Source organism: Cinclus cinclus, chromosome 29, assembly GCF_963662255.1.
Source record: "Cinclus cinclus chromosome 29, bCinCin1.1, whole genome shotgun sequence".
Classification (NCBI taxonomy): Eukaryota; Metazoa; Chordata; class Aves; order Passeriformes; family Cinclidae; genus Cinclus; species Cinclus cinclus.
In genome coordinates, this window is record NC_085074.1 from 916,915 (window position 1) to 935,097 (window position 18,183).

Here is an 18,183-nt window from a genome sequence, read left to right on the forward strand (position 1 = left end):
CCGCAGCCGTGCCGGAGCCTGGATTCCCGTTGCACGGCTTCACCAAAAACCGCTCCTTTCCCCCCAGAAGAGCGCTGGGACTCGCGGGGAGGGGGGTGTGGGGCTTAGAAACGGAGCCCTCCGCCTTGCAATAAAGTTTGACCTTGAGACATCCTCGGATTTTAACCAAATCCATCTTTTTTTAGCACCGGGAGCCACACAGGGAATGGGAATTTTCAAAGGAAGCTGTGTGGGACAAACCCTGCTTGGTCCCATCTCTCTGGCTTTGATATGATCTGTCCTAGTCCTTAATAACCCAATTTTCAGCATTTCTTGCCCAAAACACACACAGCTGTTGGACTGACCCTCTCTCAGGTGCTTTTTTTTTGTCAGAGAGGAGGCAAATCCTGCATGGAAGAGATGAAAAGGAGCAGTGAGGGATGTTTTGGTCTCCAGCAGCTGTGTTTCCTTCTCTAATCCCTGTCCTGGGGGGGTTAAACCTTCTCCAAATCCAGGTTTTAGCCGCAGCAGCACAACCATTGCTGTCAGAACATAAAATAAAGAGGTGGCAGGTGGAAAATTGTTCCAAAAAAAGCTTCTGGGCAGGTGTAATCTTATTAATTGAGTGCTCAGTGAGGGTTTTTTGAGGCTGGGTGTTTGTGAGTGGGTCATCTCTCCTGGGTTTTTGGGGATATGAATGCCCTTATCATCTGCCCAGGAAGGGAGAGGGTTGGGCTTCACCTCTAGCGAGGGTTGAAAGGAGCCCCAGGCAACAGATATTTAATTTTGGGGGGCTCTTTTACAGTATTATTTTAAAATATTACAAAAGTCATTTGGCTTTTAAGGGATTCAGCAACTTTTTGGAGCAGGGATGACCCCAAGGCCCGCGGCCTTGTCCATATCACCAGCATCCCTGGCTAAGGAGCAGCTTTTAGGCTGTACCAGCCCATCCACACCCACAATGCACCAAGGGGTTCTTATTTCATGGGTTCGTTTGAAAACACCAAACCAACTCGGCAGAACCTCCGGCCACAGCTCAGATTTGCATTTTTCCACCATTTATTTTGCATCGAGACCCAGGTTAAGCTTCAGTGTCTGCATCCCTCACAAGCATTCTCTGCACCTGGCCCTGATTTGAGCTCAGAAATGCTGCAGGAATGATCCCGCACTTCCTACATCACATTCCCGAATTTTTCTTGCCTTTCCCTTCCTGTCACTGAGCAATACACATGAATGCTTCTGACGTGGGAAAGATTTCTCACACACACATGGAGAGCCAGGGCAAGGGGAAATGTTTCCCACTGTTGGAAGGCAGTGTTAGATGGGATTTTGGGAAGGAATTCCTGGTTGGGAGGGTGAGGTAGTGCTGGGATGGAATTCCCGAAAAAAGATGTGGCTTCTCCTGGATCCCTGGAGGTGTCCAAGGCCGGGTTGGATTAACCTGGAGCACCCTGGGACAGTGGGAGGTGTCCCTGCTATGGCAGGGGTGGCACTGGATGGGATTTAAGGTCCCTCCAACCCAAAAGCTCCATTCTCCCGTCGGTTTCATTTCCAGTCCCAGCTGCAGGGGAAAACAGAACAAAACAAAGAAAAAAAAAAAGAAAAAAACACCACCAAAAAGACCCCAAGGCTGACCTCGAGCATCCCCGAATGCCGAGATCTTTCGGAATGCTCTTTTCCAGGTGAGTGGTGGAGTCAGAACCAGATATTTCCCAGGTCCCAAACAGTGACTGAGCGAGCCGCACAAAGCTCAGCCGGGTTATGGAGCGGGTGTTTTGGGGATATTCAGCCTCGTAAAACCAGCCCCGGGAGCTGCAGCCGGGCTCGGACGGGAGATGGAGCTGTTGGCTCGGGATCCCGACAGCGGAGCCGCCGCAGGGATAAAATCAGCCCCGGCTGAGGTCCGGACTCCTGCTTTACATCCCAAGCCTCTAAATCAGACTATTCCTCCTCCAGCTCTCTGCAAACTGGACAGCTGTGCACCAAAATTCCTCTTTTTGCAGCTTTTTCTAGGCAGGGAAAATGTATTCAGTTGGTCTGCCTGGATGGGGGGGTGGTGCTTATTTGTGGAGATAAAGAGCTGTGTGATGAGATATTTGGAGAAGACTCTCAAAAAAACAGGTTTTATTGTATTTACACTTTGGGAGGGGGAGTATTTATACTTTGGGGGAGGTAATTATACTTGGGGGGAGGTATTTACACTTTGGGGGGTATTTACACTTTGGGGGGTATTTACATTTTGGGGTGTATTTACATTTTGCGGTATCTTTACACTTTGCGGGTTATTTACACTTTTTGGGGAATTTACACTTTGGAGTGTATTTAAACTTTGGGGGTGTACTTACACTTTATGGTGTATTTATCCTTTGGGGAGGGTATTTACACTTTGGGCTGTATTTATTACCATCCCGGTAAATCAGAAACTCCTCTATGTGTGGCTCCTGTACACACTCCAGGATTTGGTGTGTTTAGATAATTAATTAATTTCTCTGCTTCACCAGATCACTCCAGGGAGCCCAGAGGGGTTATTTGATCCAGCTGTCCTTAAAGGACACAAGAGTTCAGAGCGTGTCACCCCTCTTGGGTTTTCCTGGAGCCTGGAAAGTTCTGACCCTCCCTGCCGAGCAAATGGCCCCAAAAATCACTCTCAACCCCAACAATGGGTAAAAAAACCTGGGGTGCCGTGTGTGCAGGGAGGAGGAAATGTTATTTTTGAGCTTGTCTGAGTGTTGCCAATGTGTTTCTCATGACTGGGAGGGAATTGAATATGGGGTTTTGGGGTTAAAAATGAGAAATTTATAGTCCTGCTGCTGCTGAGGTCAAACTCTCCCCAGGGGAGTTCACAGTGCAAGTGCTGGGAGCCTCTTCCTGGTAATACCCACGAGTTCATCTCAGAAAATAGAGGGATTTTTTTTCTTTGTTCCTTTTCTTCCTCCTTTTGGATGGGGTGAAGCTTTTTCCTTCCTGCTTTTAGGGGAATTTGTCCTCCTACCGCGGGGCTGCAGCTTGTCAGAGCTGGGGCTGTTAGAGGAGGAGTCCTCTGTTGTGAAATGCAAATAAATGGAAATAAATCCCATTGAGGCTGATTTGCATCGAGCCTGGGCAGCAGCTCCGGGGGGATTCTGGCCCTGGGCCCCGCTCAGGTGAGACCCCCACCTGCAGGGCTGGGACCTCACCTGGGGCATCTGGAGCTGCTGGGGCCCCTCTGGAGCCAGCCTGGGAGAGCTGGGAACGTTCCCCCGAGGAAGGGAAGGATCCAGGGAGAGCTCAGAGCTCCCTGCAGGGCCTGGAGGAGCTCCAGGAGAGCTGGAGAGGGACTGGGGACAAGAGATGGAGGGACAGGACACAGGGAATGGCTTCCACTGGGAAAGGGGAGATTTAAATGGGATTTGGGATGGAATGAGTGTGGGGAAGGGCTGTGATGAAATTCCCAGAGGAGCTGCAGCTGTACCTGGATCCCTGGAAGTGTTCCAGGCCAGGTTGGAACACCTGGGACAGTGGGAGGTGTCCCTGACCATAGCAGGGGGGGCAGTGGGTGGGAATAAGGTTTTTGCAACCCAAACTACTCCAAGATCCCATGATTAAGTGCCCAGGATTCCATGATTAAGTAGAGCTTGGGATGGGCTTAACACCAGTGAAACAGCAAATGTCAAAACCCCTTTATTAGACAGAAACTGGAATGAGACAGAAATTAGAAAACACTTGGACTGCAGCAATGCCATTGGTGGGAGCAGGGGAGGAGAAAAGGTTAACTGGGATTGTGGGGTTTGGGCCAAACTTGGTGCTGGAAGGGAACAAAGGCTCCCTCAGGCCGGGGAGGGGGGAAAATGTGGAAAAAGCTGCTTCTGTTCTGTTCAGCAGCCGTGGGGCCGGCCGGGGGCTGGCGCATGAAGGAGGCTGCCGGGCACCTTGGCTTGATCTGTTTTAATTTGTACCAGACGTGGAACACTTAGAAAAGGCTCAGCATGGCAAATCCCGGGCATGCACCGTGACAGGGTTTACAAAACATCCGCTTATCACAAAGTATGGGGCACCTCAAAGCCCTGCTTTTCCGGTGGCTATCCTGAAAGGTTAATTTTCTCTCTATTTATATATATATATATATTTATATATAATATATCTTCACTTAGCTTACACCAATGCAAAACAAGAAAAAAAAGAAGGAAAAATATCTAATTTAGGACAGTGTTATTCAATGCCTTGCAAAAGAAACCAAAAAAAATACACAAGAGATATTAAATCGAGCTCGGTTAGACAAGCACAGTGCCACAGTTGTTACAGCTCGTCCCCAGCCCAGCATTTCACTCGTTGCTTCCACAGGGAAAAGGAATTACTCAACAAATGTGACTTTTTTTTTAAGCATTTCCCTTCCCAGGCCCGTTTTTCCTGATGCTGTTTGCTGTACCGGCATGGTTTAGCAGATTTCAGTCTCTTGCGATGTGCTTGAACCCCCTGAGAATCCTTTCTGCTGCATTTTAATGTCCTTCAGGTCCAGGTGCTGAAGTATGAACATTACTTGTCACCTAGAGCATCCAAAATAATTTTTTCTCAGGCTGCAACACAATTTTCAGGGTGTTTGGGGCATTCAGCAGCACTTTCTGCCTCTAAAGACTGACTGGTGCTTCAGCTTCGCTGTGACAAGGAGTAAAAAACTACTTTATTTTGGTGTGTTGCTGCAGGGGGGGTTTGCAGCATGCAGGGTGGCAGCTCCTCATCTACACAGGGAAGGGAATTAATTTTTTAGGATTAAACAGTTCAAATTGCAACTGGGCAGCTTGAAAACCCCATAGCTGCCCTTCTGAAATCCCTTGAGGTGCTGGGGTGCCCCGGGGAGGGAGAGAGGGTTGTGGGGGCTGAGGGATGAGATAAAACCCTGCCTGTTAGCAAAGAGGATTTTTGGAAACGCTCCTGCAGAGATGCGAAGGAGAGCTCCCCTCTGCCTGGTCCCTCTCGGGGTGGCCCCGAGGAGGAGGTGAAGGCCGCGGTTTTGGGCTCCAGTACCGTCCCGGGGACACGTTTGGGGCAGAAAAGGAAATTTTCATCCCGTCGCCTGAACCGGGTACTCCAGGGAGCGCCTCAGGCACTCCTCACCAAAACCAACCGCAAGCGAGAGCGGGGCAGGGACCCCTCGGGGACATGGTTGACACCTGGAAGCCGCGGGGCACTCTAGTGCAGGGCGAAGAGGAGGAGGAGCAGCAGGGCGGCCAGCGAGGCGTCGGCGAGGTGCGGCCGCATGCCCGAGGCCAGGCGGTACTCCTGGTACTGCTGGATGCACATCTCACGGATCACCTTGGTCACCACGCGCGCCTCCAGCTCCGCCTCCGTCTGGTTGGCGGCCGTGCCGGCGTCCGAGGCGTTCTTCTTGGCGGCGGGGCCGATGTTGTGCTCGGTGACGGTGATGTTGAAGCAGTCGGCCACGAAAACGTCCTGCGGCACGGGGCCGCGCTGGTCACGGTAGTCGCGGTAGTAGACCTGGTTGGGATAGCGCGCGGCGTTCTCGTTCCACCAGCGGTACTCGTCAGGGCTGTCGAAGCGATAGTGCATCCCCGACATCACCCTGCCCATGGCGTAGCCCCCCAAGCCCCCCACCACGGCGCCTGCCGCCGCCGCCCCCGCCACGTGCTTGAAGCTGGGCTTGGGCTTGGGCGCCTTCCACGGCTTCTGGTGGTAACTTCCTCCGCTGGACGGGTTGTAGCCCTGTCCCCAGCCCGGGTAGCCGGGGTTGTGGGGGTATCCGGGATTGTGGGGGTAGCCGGGGTTGTGGGGGTAGCTTGGATTGTGGGGGTAGCCAGGGTTTTGGGGGTAGCCGGGCTGGCGGGGGTAGCTGGGCTGGCGGTGGCTCCCCGTGCCCCAGCCGGGTTTGCCTTTGCCCTTCTTGGCCGAGGCGAGGTCGGTGCAGACGCCGAGGAGCAGCAGCAGCAGCAGGCAGCGGGTGCCGAGGAGCCTGGCCATGGCTGTGGGGACAAGGACAGCGTCAGGGAACGGCCACACCCCTGGGATCAACCCTCCCTCACTTGTGGGTCACGGAAAACACGGCTGGGCCCCTTAAATCCAGCTGCAGAATGAACAGCACAGAACTAAATGTGTATTTATCCTTCCTTCCATAAAAACCCTTTACTTCTAGATAAATGTAAAATATTTTATATCTATATATATGTGTGTGCATATATATGTGCGTATAATAGGCATAGCTATATATGTGTATCAAAGTATTTATATGTATGTATTATAGATGTATATATGTATTTTATTTGTAGTTATATATTTTAATATATATGTATTTATATAGATACATATAGAAATATATTAAAAATTTATACATTTATTTAGTGTGTGTGTGTGTGTACTTATTTCTTTTAACATATGTATTTATACATATCTCCCAACAGGACCCCCACTGCTGGAAAAGGCAGATTTAAGTGGCGAAAGAAAAGCTTTTGGGAGAAAATGCTTCACCCGATTTTGAGGTAAAACTCCGCTTATCTTATCAAACCTGCCCCGGCCAGTCCGAGGGCAGCAATGAGATTCCTGCTGTGCCAGGATCGGCGCCATGAATGGATCCAGCCCGACCCCAAAGCTTTGGAGCGCTCGGTGCTGCCGGGAGGGCAACGCCCAGCCTGGCCCCGGGGGGTTTCTTTTCCCAAATTCAGCGCGTTTTACCCCAAATTCCTGTTAATGGGAGCTAGGCCTTAGCTGAAAACCGGAATTTTTGGAATTCAGTGTTTGCCAACATCCATTGTCTCAGAACACGCACTGACTCAGCGTTTGCTGCTGACATTCCGGGCATCTCCCACACTAGCCGGGGGCTGGCAAGGCTGAAACCCCCGTGGCTACCGAGCCATTCCCGCCCCGGGTGCATAATCCGGCCGAGACAATCCACACCAGAGCGGCAAATCCTTGGGAAAAACCCCGGGGAAACACCTCCCAAGCTGCAAAACTCCTCCGGATGCCTCCTCGCAATGCCAAGGGCACCGAATCGCTGCTCACCTGTGTTGAATGTGCGAGTGCAGCGATGGAAAAGGTTTTTTTCCATCTTGCCCATTTTGTTCCCCCAAAATCGCCCCTTGCCTGCTGGGGAGGTGGGGGGGGGGGGGCGGGGGGGGGTCGAGAGAAGCGCTGTCGGTGTGGGTGGGCGTTTCACAGAATCCCTGGATGCGCCTTCTGGCTCGTGTTACAGCTAGAAACAATTCCTAAATTTTCTTTTCAGCGATTTGTGGAGCAGCGTCCTACGGAGTCCCTCCAGGAATAACCTGAAGGCAGGCAGGAGATGCTGAGGTTTGCTGAGCTTTCCTGAGCAGCCCAAAAAGCCAAACAAGTCCTTGTTAAAACCACAATTTTTCCTGTTACCACCTAGACAGGGCTTTGTGGGCCACAAAAAGCAAATTTATCTCTTTGGGTTAATTAATTATGCTTTTTTTCCCCTTCCCCTGCCAAAAAAAAATATTAAAATCTGGTTTTACGTCCAGAAATGTTTGAATTAAAGCCCTTCAAGCTCAGTGCTTTGGGTGGGATCGTTAGCAAGACCCTAAATAAAAATGCAGGGGAGATGCACAAGCCTGGTCCCTGGTGATGGGCAGGAATTCCAGGCTTGGCAATGCTTTTCATGGAAAAATCTGGGCGCAAGAAGGGGTTCGCTGCCTCCCTCACCCAGCAGCACCCACCCGCTGGGGGCTGGGATGAGATCAGGGTGGTTAAAAATAGCCAAAAGGCAGGAAAAAAAACCCAACCAGCTCCTTGGGTGCTCGGGAAAATTAAAAAATGGAGGAGGAAAATGCAGCAAACTGGCCATTTTTTAATTTAATTTTGGAGATATCACTCCCCGCTATGAGTTCTGATTGGGGGGGGGAGGGGGTTGGTTGTGCAAATCAGGCCCTGACTGAGAAGGGGTTCCGGCAAAGCATCACAGGATGGTTTTATGGAACAAATCGCAGGGTTTGAGGCTGATTCAAGGATCTTGGAATGTTGCAGCGTCTGGCAACGCTGACCTGCTCCTCTAATTGCTTTTAGAGCTCTGATAAACAGGGCACAGGCGCTAATTAGCGAGCGAGGAGCTTCGCCCCAAATAAATGAGTTCCCTGGCACAAACCCCTGAGGGGGGTCAGGAGCCTCTTCCTGGGATGCCGGGATTTTTCTCCTAGGAAAAAATCCCAGATTTCTCTCGGAGAAGAAAGAAAGATCTCTCCGCTCGGAAATGCTATTTATGGCCTGACCACGACATTAATATTAAATTATAGATCGAGTGAATTCACACTCGATCTGTATTTTCTTTATCCTTCCTCCCCCAAATTCGCCCAACCAGAGGATGCTGAAAATGAAGAATTAATTCAGGTGGATTGTGCCGGAGTTGACTTTTATCTGTGCTGGAAGAACTCTGCGCTCCCTCGGCGGAAAATGGAGGCTATGAGGAACGATCGCAAGCAGCAATTATGTGCTCGGGGCTGGCAAGGAGGAGGTTCCGCTACGGAGGGGAAAAACCAACAGCCGGGTGCTAAAAGACCCCTGGAAATAATCTTGGGAAGGGCCCCGGGGAAGTGGGAAGATGCTCGGGGGTGGGGGCGTCCCGACCCTCCTGGCGATACTGGGGTGTAAATTCCGGCCTGGAGCTCTGGGGAGTCCGAAATTAAATCGGATTTTCCCTGAAAATGTCACATCTGGCTTGAAAAATCTCGCCCTCGCCCCTTTCACCTCTCCAAACAATGAAGGAGCGGCTGAATAAAGGCAAAACCCTCGGAGAAGAAATTCCCCACCAGCGTTGAGTAAACGCTGAGTAAACAAGGAACGGAAAGCAGGGCTTTTAAGGAGCCGCTGGAAATGTCCATTTTTAGGCGGCTATGGCAGAGAAAGAGACAGTCCCGCATCGTGGTTCAAACCCCCCCTCGCCTCTCTGGATTTATTCCTCCCGGAACCCCCGCGTCCCTTTTCCCCGGCACTCACCGGCGGAGAAGGCGCTGTCCGCTCGCTCCGAGGCGATTCAGCCCCGCAGCTCGGGGCAGGAATAAATAACGAGAGGGAGGAGCCTCGCCTCGCTCAGCCCGGCCCAAATCCATCGTCCATCATCCGCTATCCATCATCCATCCCCTTCCCCGGGGAAAAGCGCAGCCAGCTCCCCGCAGCTCCCGGCTTCGCCCCAAATCATCCCCCTCCGGGCACGGGGAGCGGCGCTGGCAACCAAAGAAGCGCCTGGAAAACCGCGGCACTTTCACGGTTTTATTGAAGAATTGTCACGGTTTGAGGCTGATTGGAAAACCCTGGAATACTGCAGCAGTTGGATTTTATACTGAGGAAACACCAGGGCTTGAGGCTGATGTAAAAATCTTGGAAAACTGCAGCACCTGGATGGTTTGATTGAAGAATTATAAGGGTTTGAGGCTGATTGGAAAACCCTGGAATATTGCAGCAGTTGGATTTTATACTGAAGGAATATCAAGGCTTGGGGCTGCCTGGGGAAATTTTGGAAAATTGTAAAATCTTGGTGATTTATTGGAGAAATACTGAATGGAATGAGGAAGTTTGGGTCTGTTTTGTGAATCTTGGAAAATCACGGTGAATGGATTTTTTTTGTTTGAAGAAATACCAGAGTTTGGGGTGGGTTGGAAATCTGCTGGTCGAGGCTCTTGGAGAGGGCAGGATGCTTTTAGCAGTTGCTGACTGCAGCTCCAAATCCATTATCCCGTGGAACAGAGCTGCTCCCAGGGCTGATGTAGAGGAAATAAAACCTTCAAACCTGTGGGAGAAAGGATAGATTCCTGTTTCAAACCTGTTTCCCTCCTCCCAGGGGAGCAGAACTCATTCCTGCAACCTTGCTTTATGTAGGGGGATCCTGATCTTCGATGGGAGGAAATGCCACAGAAGAAAATTAAAAATCATGGGATGGCAAATTTGGGTTTTTCAAAGGGTTTGGATTCACAGCTGGAATATAGAGACCTAAAAACCAGAATGGAGGAGTTTTCTAACTTTTAGGGGTTTCCAGAGCAGCTGTGGTGGCCCCTGGATGCCTAGAAGTGCCCAAGGCCAGGTTGGAGCACCCTGGGACACTGGGAGCTGTCCCTGCAATGGCAGGAGTAGCACTGGACAAGTTTTAAGGTCACTTCCAACCCAGATTCCAGGATTTTACAAGTTTGACATGGCGAATACCCCCCTGAGGCTGCCCAAAACAGCTGGACCAGAAAGAACCATCCTAGACCACAGAGTGCATCAGGATGGAAAAGGGATTTTGCCCTGGTGCTTCACAGTCTTGTGATCCATCTGGCTGGGTTAGGTTAGAATAAATAAAAGTGGTTTCTGTCTGGCAGGGAAATGGGAAAACATGGATATTAATCCGGGCAGGAGAAAATGGAATAGGTAGGATTGAGGCCTGTGGAAGCTCTGCCCTACAGGAGAAATTTATTCCATGTGTGGATGTGCAGATGGCTCCTGATTGCCTGGCTTGGGTTAAATACTCATCCAAATCCCATGCCAGGGAAAGAAAGAAACCAAGAATGGGCGGGTTGGGACAAATCAATCCTGCATAAATCTAAAAGTCAGGGGTTTACTGTAATAATTTATTCCAGAAGACTAACAACAACAGCAAATTATCTGAAAAGAACATTTACTGAAAACCGTGCTCAAGACAAAACTGAAGAATAAACAATTTTTCCCTCTGGAAACAGAATTTCTGTTTGCAGAAATAGAGACATTTTGTTAGATCCCAGCTACACATCAACCAGGAGCAGCCTATGGATTATTAATGAATTTTTAATTTATTGTGGAAGTCATCAGGGCTAAAACCTCCCCACCGGTGCATCCACGGCAGCTCTTTAATGGTTTTTTTTTTCACATCCTGGGGTAAAACTTGTCTCAGCTTCAAGCCAGGAGCTGCATCGATCTCCTCTGGAGGTTTGGAGGAAGTGGAAACAACACAGCAGGCTCTGTGCCAGCTCAGAAATCATTAATGGGATGAGTTTTTCTCATAATGGCTGGAAAACTCTGACTTTGGTTTAATGCTGAGCTGGAGAGGGAGGAAAGTTCACCTCCTTCATCACCTCGTATCGATTTTAGGTTGTTTTTTATCATTTAATTCATCAAAAACGCTTTTATTCACCCAGCTCTAGCTTTGCAAAGGCAGGGAAGGCATCCAGGTGGTTTTTGGGGATGGATTTTGGGGTGTTATGGTGGGGTTTGAGGAAAGGGTGAAGTGCCCACCCTCACTCACTGGAGCCAGCAAAAAACCTGAACTTGAGCTCAGATTCCACTAAGCTCATCCAGAAACCCCTTGAAACCCTCCAAAAGGAAAAATAATGGGGAGTAATTGTGTTCAGAGAGATAAGGAGATGTGTTTTGCAGACCTTGGCTAATCCCCTCATGGAATTCTCACAGTGGAATTGTCTCTTTGAAGCAAAAGTCCTGGATTTTTCTTGGGAATTTTCTCTGGATTGTCTCTGGATTTTTCTTATTTTTTTATTTTTTTTTCAATTATTTTTGTTTTGAAGATGACATTTGGCTGCTGCCTGGATGAGAGCAGAGAAAATCCAACTTGGGGACAACCAGGTGTGGTGGCAAAATCCCTGGGGACACTTCCTGCCCTGATAGAAGGAAAAATGCCACTCCGGATTTTCCCATCTTGCTTTGTAATTTTAAAAATATGAGGATATTTTGCGTTTTTTTCATGGTGAGGCCTTTGTTGCTCACTTGGGTTGTGCTGCCCTGCAGAGAGCTCTCCTTCCAGAGGGAAAAAAAGTCATTTTTAGCCCATTTTTAGTGGCAGAAGGGCTTTTCCATGCTCTGCCTGGGAACCTTGACCTGCATCATCATTCTCTGTTCAGCTGCAGGATTTAATGGATGGGATTTCTCCTTTGCTCCTGAAATCTGGAGGTGTTCCTGTATGAAGAAATATAGAATAAAAGGACTGGAAAAAAAAAAAACAAACAAAAAAAAACCAAGATAAAATGTGTTCAGGGCCAGGTGGGATGGGGACAGTGGAAGCTGTGATGAGATTTAAGGTCCTCTCCACCCAAACCATCCCATGATTCTATAACTTATTTAAATTTTTTGCCTTTTCTGTGAGGGAAAACAGGCCAGGAGGAGGAAATGGGAGGAGCAGAGCATTAATTACGTGCTCTTCCAGGGAGTCACTATTATGTAGTTATGTAACCCAGGGTGGGGAGGAGGAAGAGGAGAAGTCCCAGCAAATCCCAGAGAAACGTGCCAGGAGAGGAAAACCACGCAGAGGAAAAACCACCCGGCCAAACTTTCCACCCAGCACCTCCCGCTGCTTCCAGAGGGGTTTTCTGTTTGGCTTTGCAGAGAAGCCAAGGAAAAAATAATTCAATTTATGGCTCTGCAGCCAGGGTAGCCCCAGAGCTGGGGAGGAGTTGGTCCTTTCCTTGTGGATCTGCTTCCCTCCGTGATGTCACCTCAGAATTAATTCAATATTTGTTTCTCTCCTGTGTGGAGAGTGGCCACTGGAATATGGAAACCTGGGGGCTGCACTCACCCTCCTGAGCTTTGCTCGTGGCAAGGCCTTAAAAAGGCTCTAAATGTTCATCCTTTAGGGTTAAAAATGTTCATCCTTTAGAGTTAAAATACCCATCCTTTTGGGTTAAAATATCCATCTTTTGGGGTTAAAATATCCATCCTTGGGGGTTAAAATATCCATCCTTTAGGGTTAAAAATGTTCATCCTTTGGGGTTAAAAATATCCATCTTTTGGGGTTAAAAATGTTCACCTATTGTGTTATAAATGTTTGTCCATGGGGTTATAGTTATTAAGCGGGTTAGAAATCTTTATCCATGGGGTTATAATTATCCGTGGGGTTGTAATTATCCATAGAGGTAGAACTCTTTATCCATGGGGTTAGAAATGCCCATCCCTGGGGTTAGAAAGGTGCCTGGAGCTGCTCCAATCTGCTCAAAGGTGATAACCCCACTGCTGAGCTCGCTGCTATTCCAGGCAGGCTCCTGTAAGCTCCTTACCCTCCCATCCAGGGATGCACCCAGGCCTGGGCAGATCCTCTGCGTGGAATAGTGTCACACAAAAATAAATCTTACCAGAAAAACCCTCCAAAAACATAATTCAAACCTTACTATTCTAACTAAAAGAACCTATTAAATTCCCTTTTAAAATTATAAAAATAAAAAAAAATCAGTTTGCATGATCTTTTACAGATTATTACAATCTATTATTATTATTTTCTATGTTATATATTATCATACTACACTAATATATTGTACTATGATAATATTAAGTAATTATAACATAATATTATTAAACATATAGCTCATATTATTATTATTTTATATTAATAATGATGTTATATTAATATATTGTCTATTATTACAATATTACAATCTATTCTTAGTAAAAATGTACACCTACAAAAACAAAATTCTATCCCATAAACATCCATTAAAAATATATCTAAAAAAACTGTACTAAACTTATACACTCACTGTTACCAACCAATAAACTAAGTTTCAATAAATTACTAACCAATTAAATTCAAGCAAGTACCTTACAACAATCATATAAATTATATAAATAGAAATTCAGCTATTCTACATAAAAACCAAAATATCCTATCCAACTTTATTACAACAATACAGCTCCCAAAAAATGCCTTTGGCCTCTCCCAGGCATCACCGGGGTGCTAGAAGGTAAAACATCTTTTATTTAAAAAAAAAAAAAAGCTGGTTTGGAAAAAGAAAATTAATTTTGGAACAAAAACTGGTCATAAAAATGCTTTGAAGTGGGGGGGGAAATCGAGTTAGTGAGTTCAAGGCTGTGTGTAGATGAATTTCTGCTCCTTTTTTTTGCTGCTCGCTTCAGTTTGAGCTCAGCTCTGGAGTTAAAAATAACCTTGGGGGCAGCTGCTGCAGGACTCCAACAATTCCCTGCTGTGCCAGGGAAAAGCCTTCCCAGAAAGGGCTCCTTGTGCCCTTTGTGATGGATAAATCTCCTTTTTCTGCTCCAGGAGCGCGGATCCTCCCCGCAGCTTCAGGGAGCAAACCCGTTCCCAGAAATCCTGGAATTCCCATAAAGCCCCCTGGAATGCCATTACCCAGCGCTGGCTCCTTGGCAGGAAAAACTGAATTTCTTCAAATTTTTTGTCTCCTCGGAGCGGGGTTGTTCGCACATGACTCACCGGGAGGTTTTCCTTTCTTTTCCTTCCCTTCTCTCCCGGGTTATTTTGGACTCGTTATCCCCCTGGGAGGAACGTTCCGGGCTCAGAGCGCCCTGGGTGACATCAGGTGGCAGCGCTGAGGTCACCTCCTCAAAAATAACCCGGGACGGGCTCAGGCGCTGCCGTTCCCATTGCTTTGGAACCGATCCCAAAAATTTTTGGATTTTGGCATCCCGGATCCTGCTCTGGGAATCGCTCCGAGCCCGGGATGTGCCACGGAGACCTCAGAGCTTGCAGGGCCTTGTTGAAATTCGGGCATTGAAATTTTGGGGGCAGGGAGAACCTTCTGGGCGCTTCTCGAGGGCAGGGAATTTTTTTTTTTTTTAAGGAGTGAGCTGGAGACAGCAGGACCCTAGGCAGTGCAGATAATTATTTAATTTTTATTAAAAAGCAAAAGGAAAAAGTCAAGTGATAGACTGAAACAAGGTTGGAGGTGAAGAAATAATTTTAAAAGTAGAATTTTAAAATTAACTTTCAATTTTTTAAAAAATCATATTTTTCTTTGATGCAGATATTTTTGGTCCAGGTCTTCACCTTGTTTATTCACCTGTGAACTCAACAAGATTTTCCTTGCCCTGACCTTGTTTCTTGGGGAGGATGAGATGATTAAACCCATAATCCTCTTACCTGAGCTGGGGAGGAAATTTCCACCTGCATTTTCCCCTTTCCCTCCAAGGGAAGTGTTCCAAGGACTTTATGGGCTTCCACCCTCTTTTTACTCTGAGTGCAAATGAGAATAAATGAAGGAACCGGGCTTGGGAAATGTGGGTCAGGGGGAAATCTGGTTTTATCCTTTGGGATTTATAACATTTTGGAACAGTTTCCCATGGGATAAGCAGCCTCCCGTGCCTTTTGGGGCATCTTCCAAAATGGGATGAAAACCCCAGACCCCACAGGACTCTGCCCAAAGATTTGCTGACCCCTAAATCAGCTCTTTAAAGGCCCTTTATAAAGTTGGTCTTTGTTAAGACACCTGGGAAGTTTTATACACCAAATATTCCACCATTAAATATCAAATCTGCCCTTTGACCCTGCGACGGGAGCTGCCCTGGAGGAAAAGCCTTGCCGTCACGGGAGCAGGAAGGAGCCAAAAATCGGAGCCTGGCACGAAGAGAAGCCCAGGGGGAGGCGCTGAGGGTGCTCAGGATGCTCCTGCGGGGTTGTCATGGGCACGGCGCTCCCGCGGGGCCGTTTCCATGGCTACGGAGGGATGCGAGGGATGCAGGAGCGGTGCTGAAACGCTGCTCCCTCTGCCGCAGCTGCTGGAAATAAACCCCTCTCGGAACCATCCCGGAGGTTTATCCCGGGATAACTGCTGGGTTTCAGCTGGAGCTTGGAAGACAGACGGCGTTCCAAAGGGTTTTGTTCAGGAAAATTCGAATTTATTTAGAATTTTCGAATTTATTTTGAATTTGCAGCGCCTCCCCCGAGGCTCTCAGGGGTGATTTTACTCACTCTGTGCCAACACGATTGAAAACCCCAGATAAAATTCCTGCCTCCGGCCCAGGATTATGCCACGGGAACGTGAGAAATGTAGGAAATGAGGAAGCTGAGCTTCGGCAGGGATGAGAGGAAGATAGGGGATTTTTCCCAAGCTGGAAATATTTTGGATAAAACCAGAGCTCGTTAACAGGGGGTGGGGCTGGGATGTGCCAGTTTGAGGGGTTGAGTGGACGCAGGAGCGCTGACAATTCTCCCGAAGGATTTCTCCTGGATTTTATCTCTTCAGCTTTTCCAAAGCAGCTCCCAGCAGCTCCTGGACAGGACAATTAAAGTCGTGTTAAGTCTCTGCAGAGAGCTAAAGCAAGGAGCCCACGGGCCCTTCAGGGCTGGGGAGAGCTATGCCAGAGGAAAGATCCAGAGGTATCCAGCACAAGCTGCAGAGAGGTTTTATCTCATGGTGATCCCAGAGGATGGAGGAGAAGGGTTTAGAAATGATCAAAATAAACCTGGCTGTGAGTCCAAGGCTGGGAGCAGCACCAGAGGGCAAAGCCCAGCTGGGGACAGGCTGTTTTACCCCAGAGATGGGCAAAAAGGACCTATTTCACCCAAAAAGGATTTTTCCTGTCCCTCAGTTGTTGCTAGAGCTGCCACCCCGGAAGGTGCCCTTTGCCCAGCAGCTCTGGCCACCTTGGCTGCTGGTTTGGCTTCCAGCACCTCCCCGAGGGACTTTGGGCAGAGAGCAATGATCAAAGCACAGAAAATGAAAGAATTTGGGTTTGCAAGAGGTCAGGACTGGGTGTTCATCTCCAGCTGACACGAGAATTACCCCTTAAGCAAAGCCTGCAGCCATTAATTAGAAATTAATAATCAATATTAATAAAGCAGAGTTTGTATTTCCCAGGGTGTTTTCTTGCCTGTATTCAGCCCTGAAACCTCCGTGCCTCCAAAATATTTCTGTAGCATCAATAAATCAAGAAGTTTTCATGTTAAAAAAAAAAAGGAAAATGGGAGCAAACCCTCTGGGATTTGGTTTCTCACAAAGCTGGGTTTAGCAGTCAGTAGGGAATCAATCCATGCCTCAAAAAAATGGGAATTTTGGTAAAATTCCATGAAGTCCTCAGTTGAGACAGGACAAAATCCAACTGGGAATTGGGATCTCACTCCTCTCTCACTCATTGCTGGAGCTCTGCTGCAGAAACAGCTTTAAAAGGAACATTTTGGGCACGTGGATGAAAATCTGAACAACCCTCCAAGGCAGCTGTATTGTGCCTCAGCTTCCTGAGCTGTTTTTAGGGGACTATGAGAAAAACAGATGGAAGAGGTCACGAGTCCTTTTTGTGGAGAAGAAAAGGAGGTTGGTGCTCAATGGAAAACAGGGAGAAAAATCGAGGGAAGTGGAATAAGAATGGTGAAATTGAATGTTGTTAGAATTGCAGGAATAAGCTGAGCGCAGCAAAACTGGCCGGACTTTTCCTGCATTTCTCTTCAGTTCCGGGAATAAAGAACAATTAGTACCCTAGAATAGGAGTTGAGGAACAGCACCTGGGCTGAGCAGAGCTCCCAGCCCAGAAGGGAGAGCTGACAGAGCTGCAGCCCTCTGAATTATTGATTTTTTTTAATGAATTATAGACACTTCCTGGGGCAGCAGGGACAACAGGAGGGAGGTGAGGTATCCCAGGGGCTGAATTCCAAGGGGGATTTGAGAAGGGAAGTGGTTTAATCAATGCCAGTTAATTAAGTCATTCAAAGGCAAAGAATACAGGTCCAGATAAACTGAGATAATAAAACCAAACTCAGAGAACACAGATCTGGGCAAACTGAGAGAAAAAAAACCTCAAAGAACACAGATCCAGAAAAACTGAGACAGAAAGAAAACCCAAACTCCTCTGACAGAGGAGACACCAAACCATTTTAAAATGCATTTAGGAGCTGGAAATGAGCTGATGTCAGTCTTTATTTTATCAATACAAGTAATGAAGAAGAGACAAGGTGCCTTTGTGAGGGTTGTTAATGATAAATCCTGGTTCTGCTTGAGGTGAGCAATCATTTTCCAGCTCATCCTCACTTTTTATTTTTTCCCCTACTAAACAAAGTGCCCTCCAATTGGTTTAGGACAATTTTCTAAACAATTCCTGGGTGATTTACCATTAACTCAAAGATCCTCACATTTTTAATCCATCCACATCCCAGACAAGGAACAGAGATATTCATGGATCTATAACAAACGTTTATTTTGGGGTGAATTCCTCTGCCATTCATTATTTATCTGTTTAGAGTGGCCCAGCTACAAGAAGGAAGAAGATCCAACTGAATTAATCTCATTTGTTTGCAAAGCCACTGGATTTGATGACCTCAAAGCTCTTTTCCAGCCTAAACAGCTCTGGGTTTGTTTCCGTGATTTCTTTAATCAGTGGATGGACTCAGTAAACATTATTGCTTTTATGTTATTTAAGGTTTAAAGTCAATAATCCCTTTGCTCTCCTGCACCACCAAGTGGGTATTACAGTATTTAAAATAATGACACTGCCATGGAGAGGAGTTTATAAAAAATAATTTATAAAAACAAGGCAAGCCTCTCTTTTTAATTTTGTGAGTTTAGGCCT

The 18,183-nt window shown here is 47.5% G+C and overlaps 1 protein-coding gene across 1 annotated transcript; it reads right to left on the bottom strand.

Annotated features, from left to right (window-relative positions):
* Positions 1–5,145: 5,145 nt before the first annotated feature.
* On the bottom strand, positions 5,146–5,931 carry PRNP (prion protein (Kanno blood group)). Its single transcript, XM_062510768.1, has one exon. It carries the CDS (start codon positions 5,929–5,931, stop codon positions 5,146–5,148), a length of 786 nt encoding a protein of 261 aa, XP_062366752.1.
* Between the last annotated feature and the right edge of the window lie 12,252 nt (positions 5,932–18,183).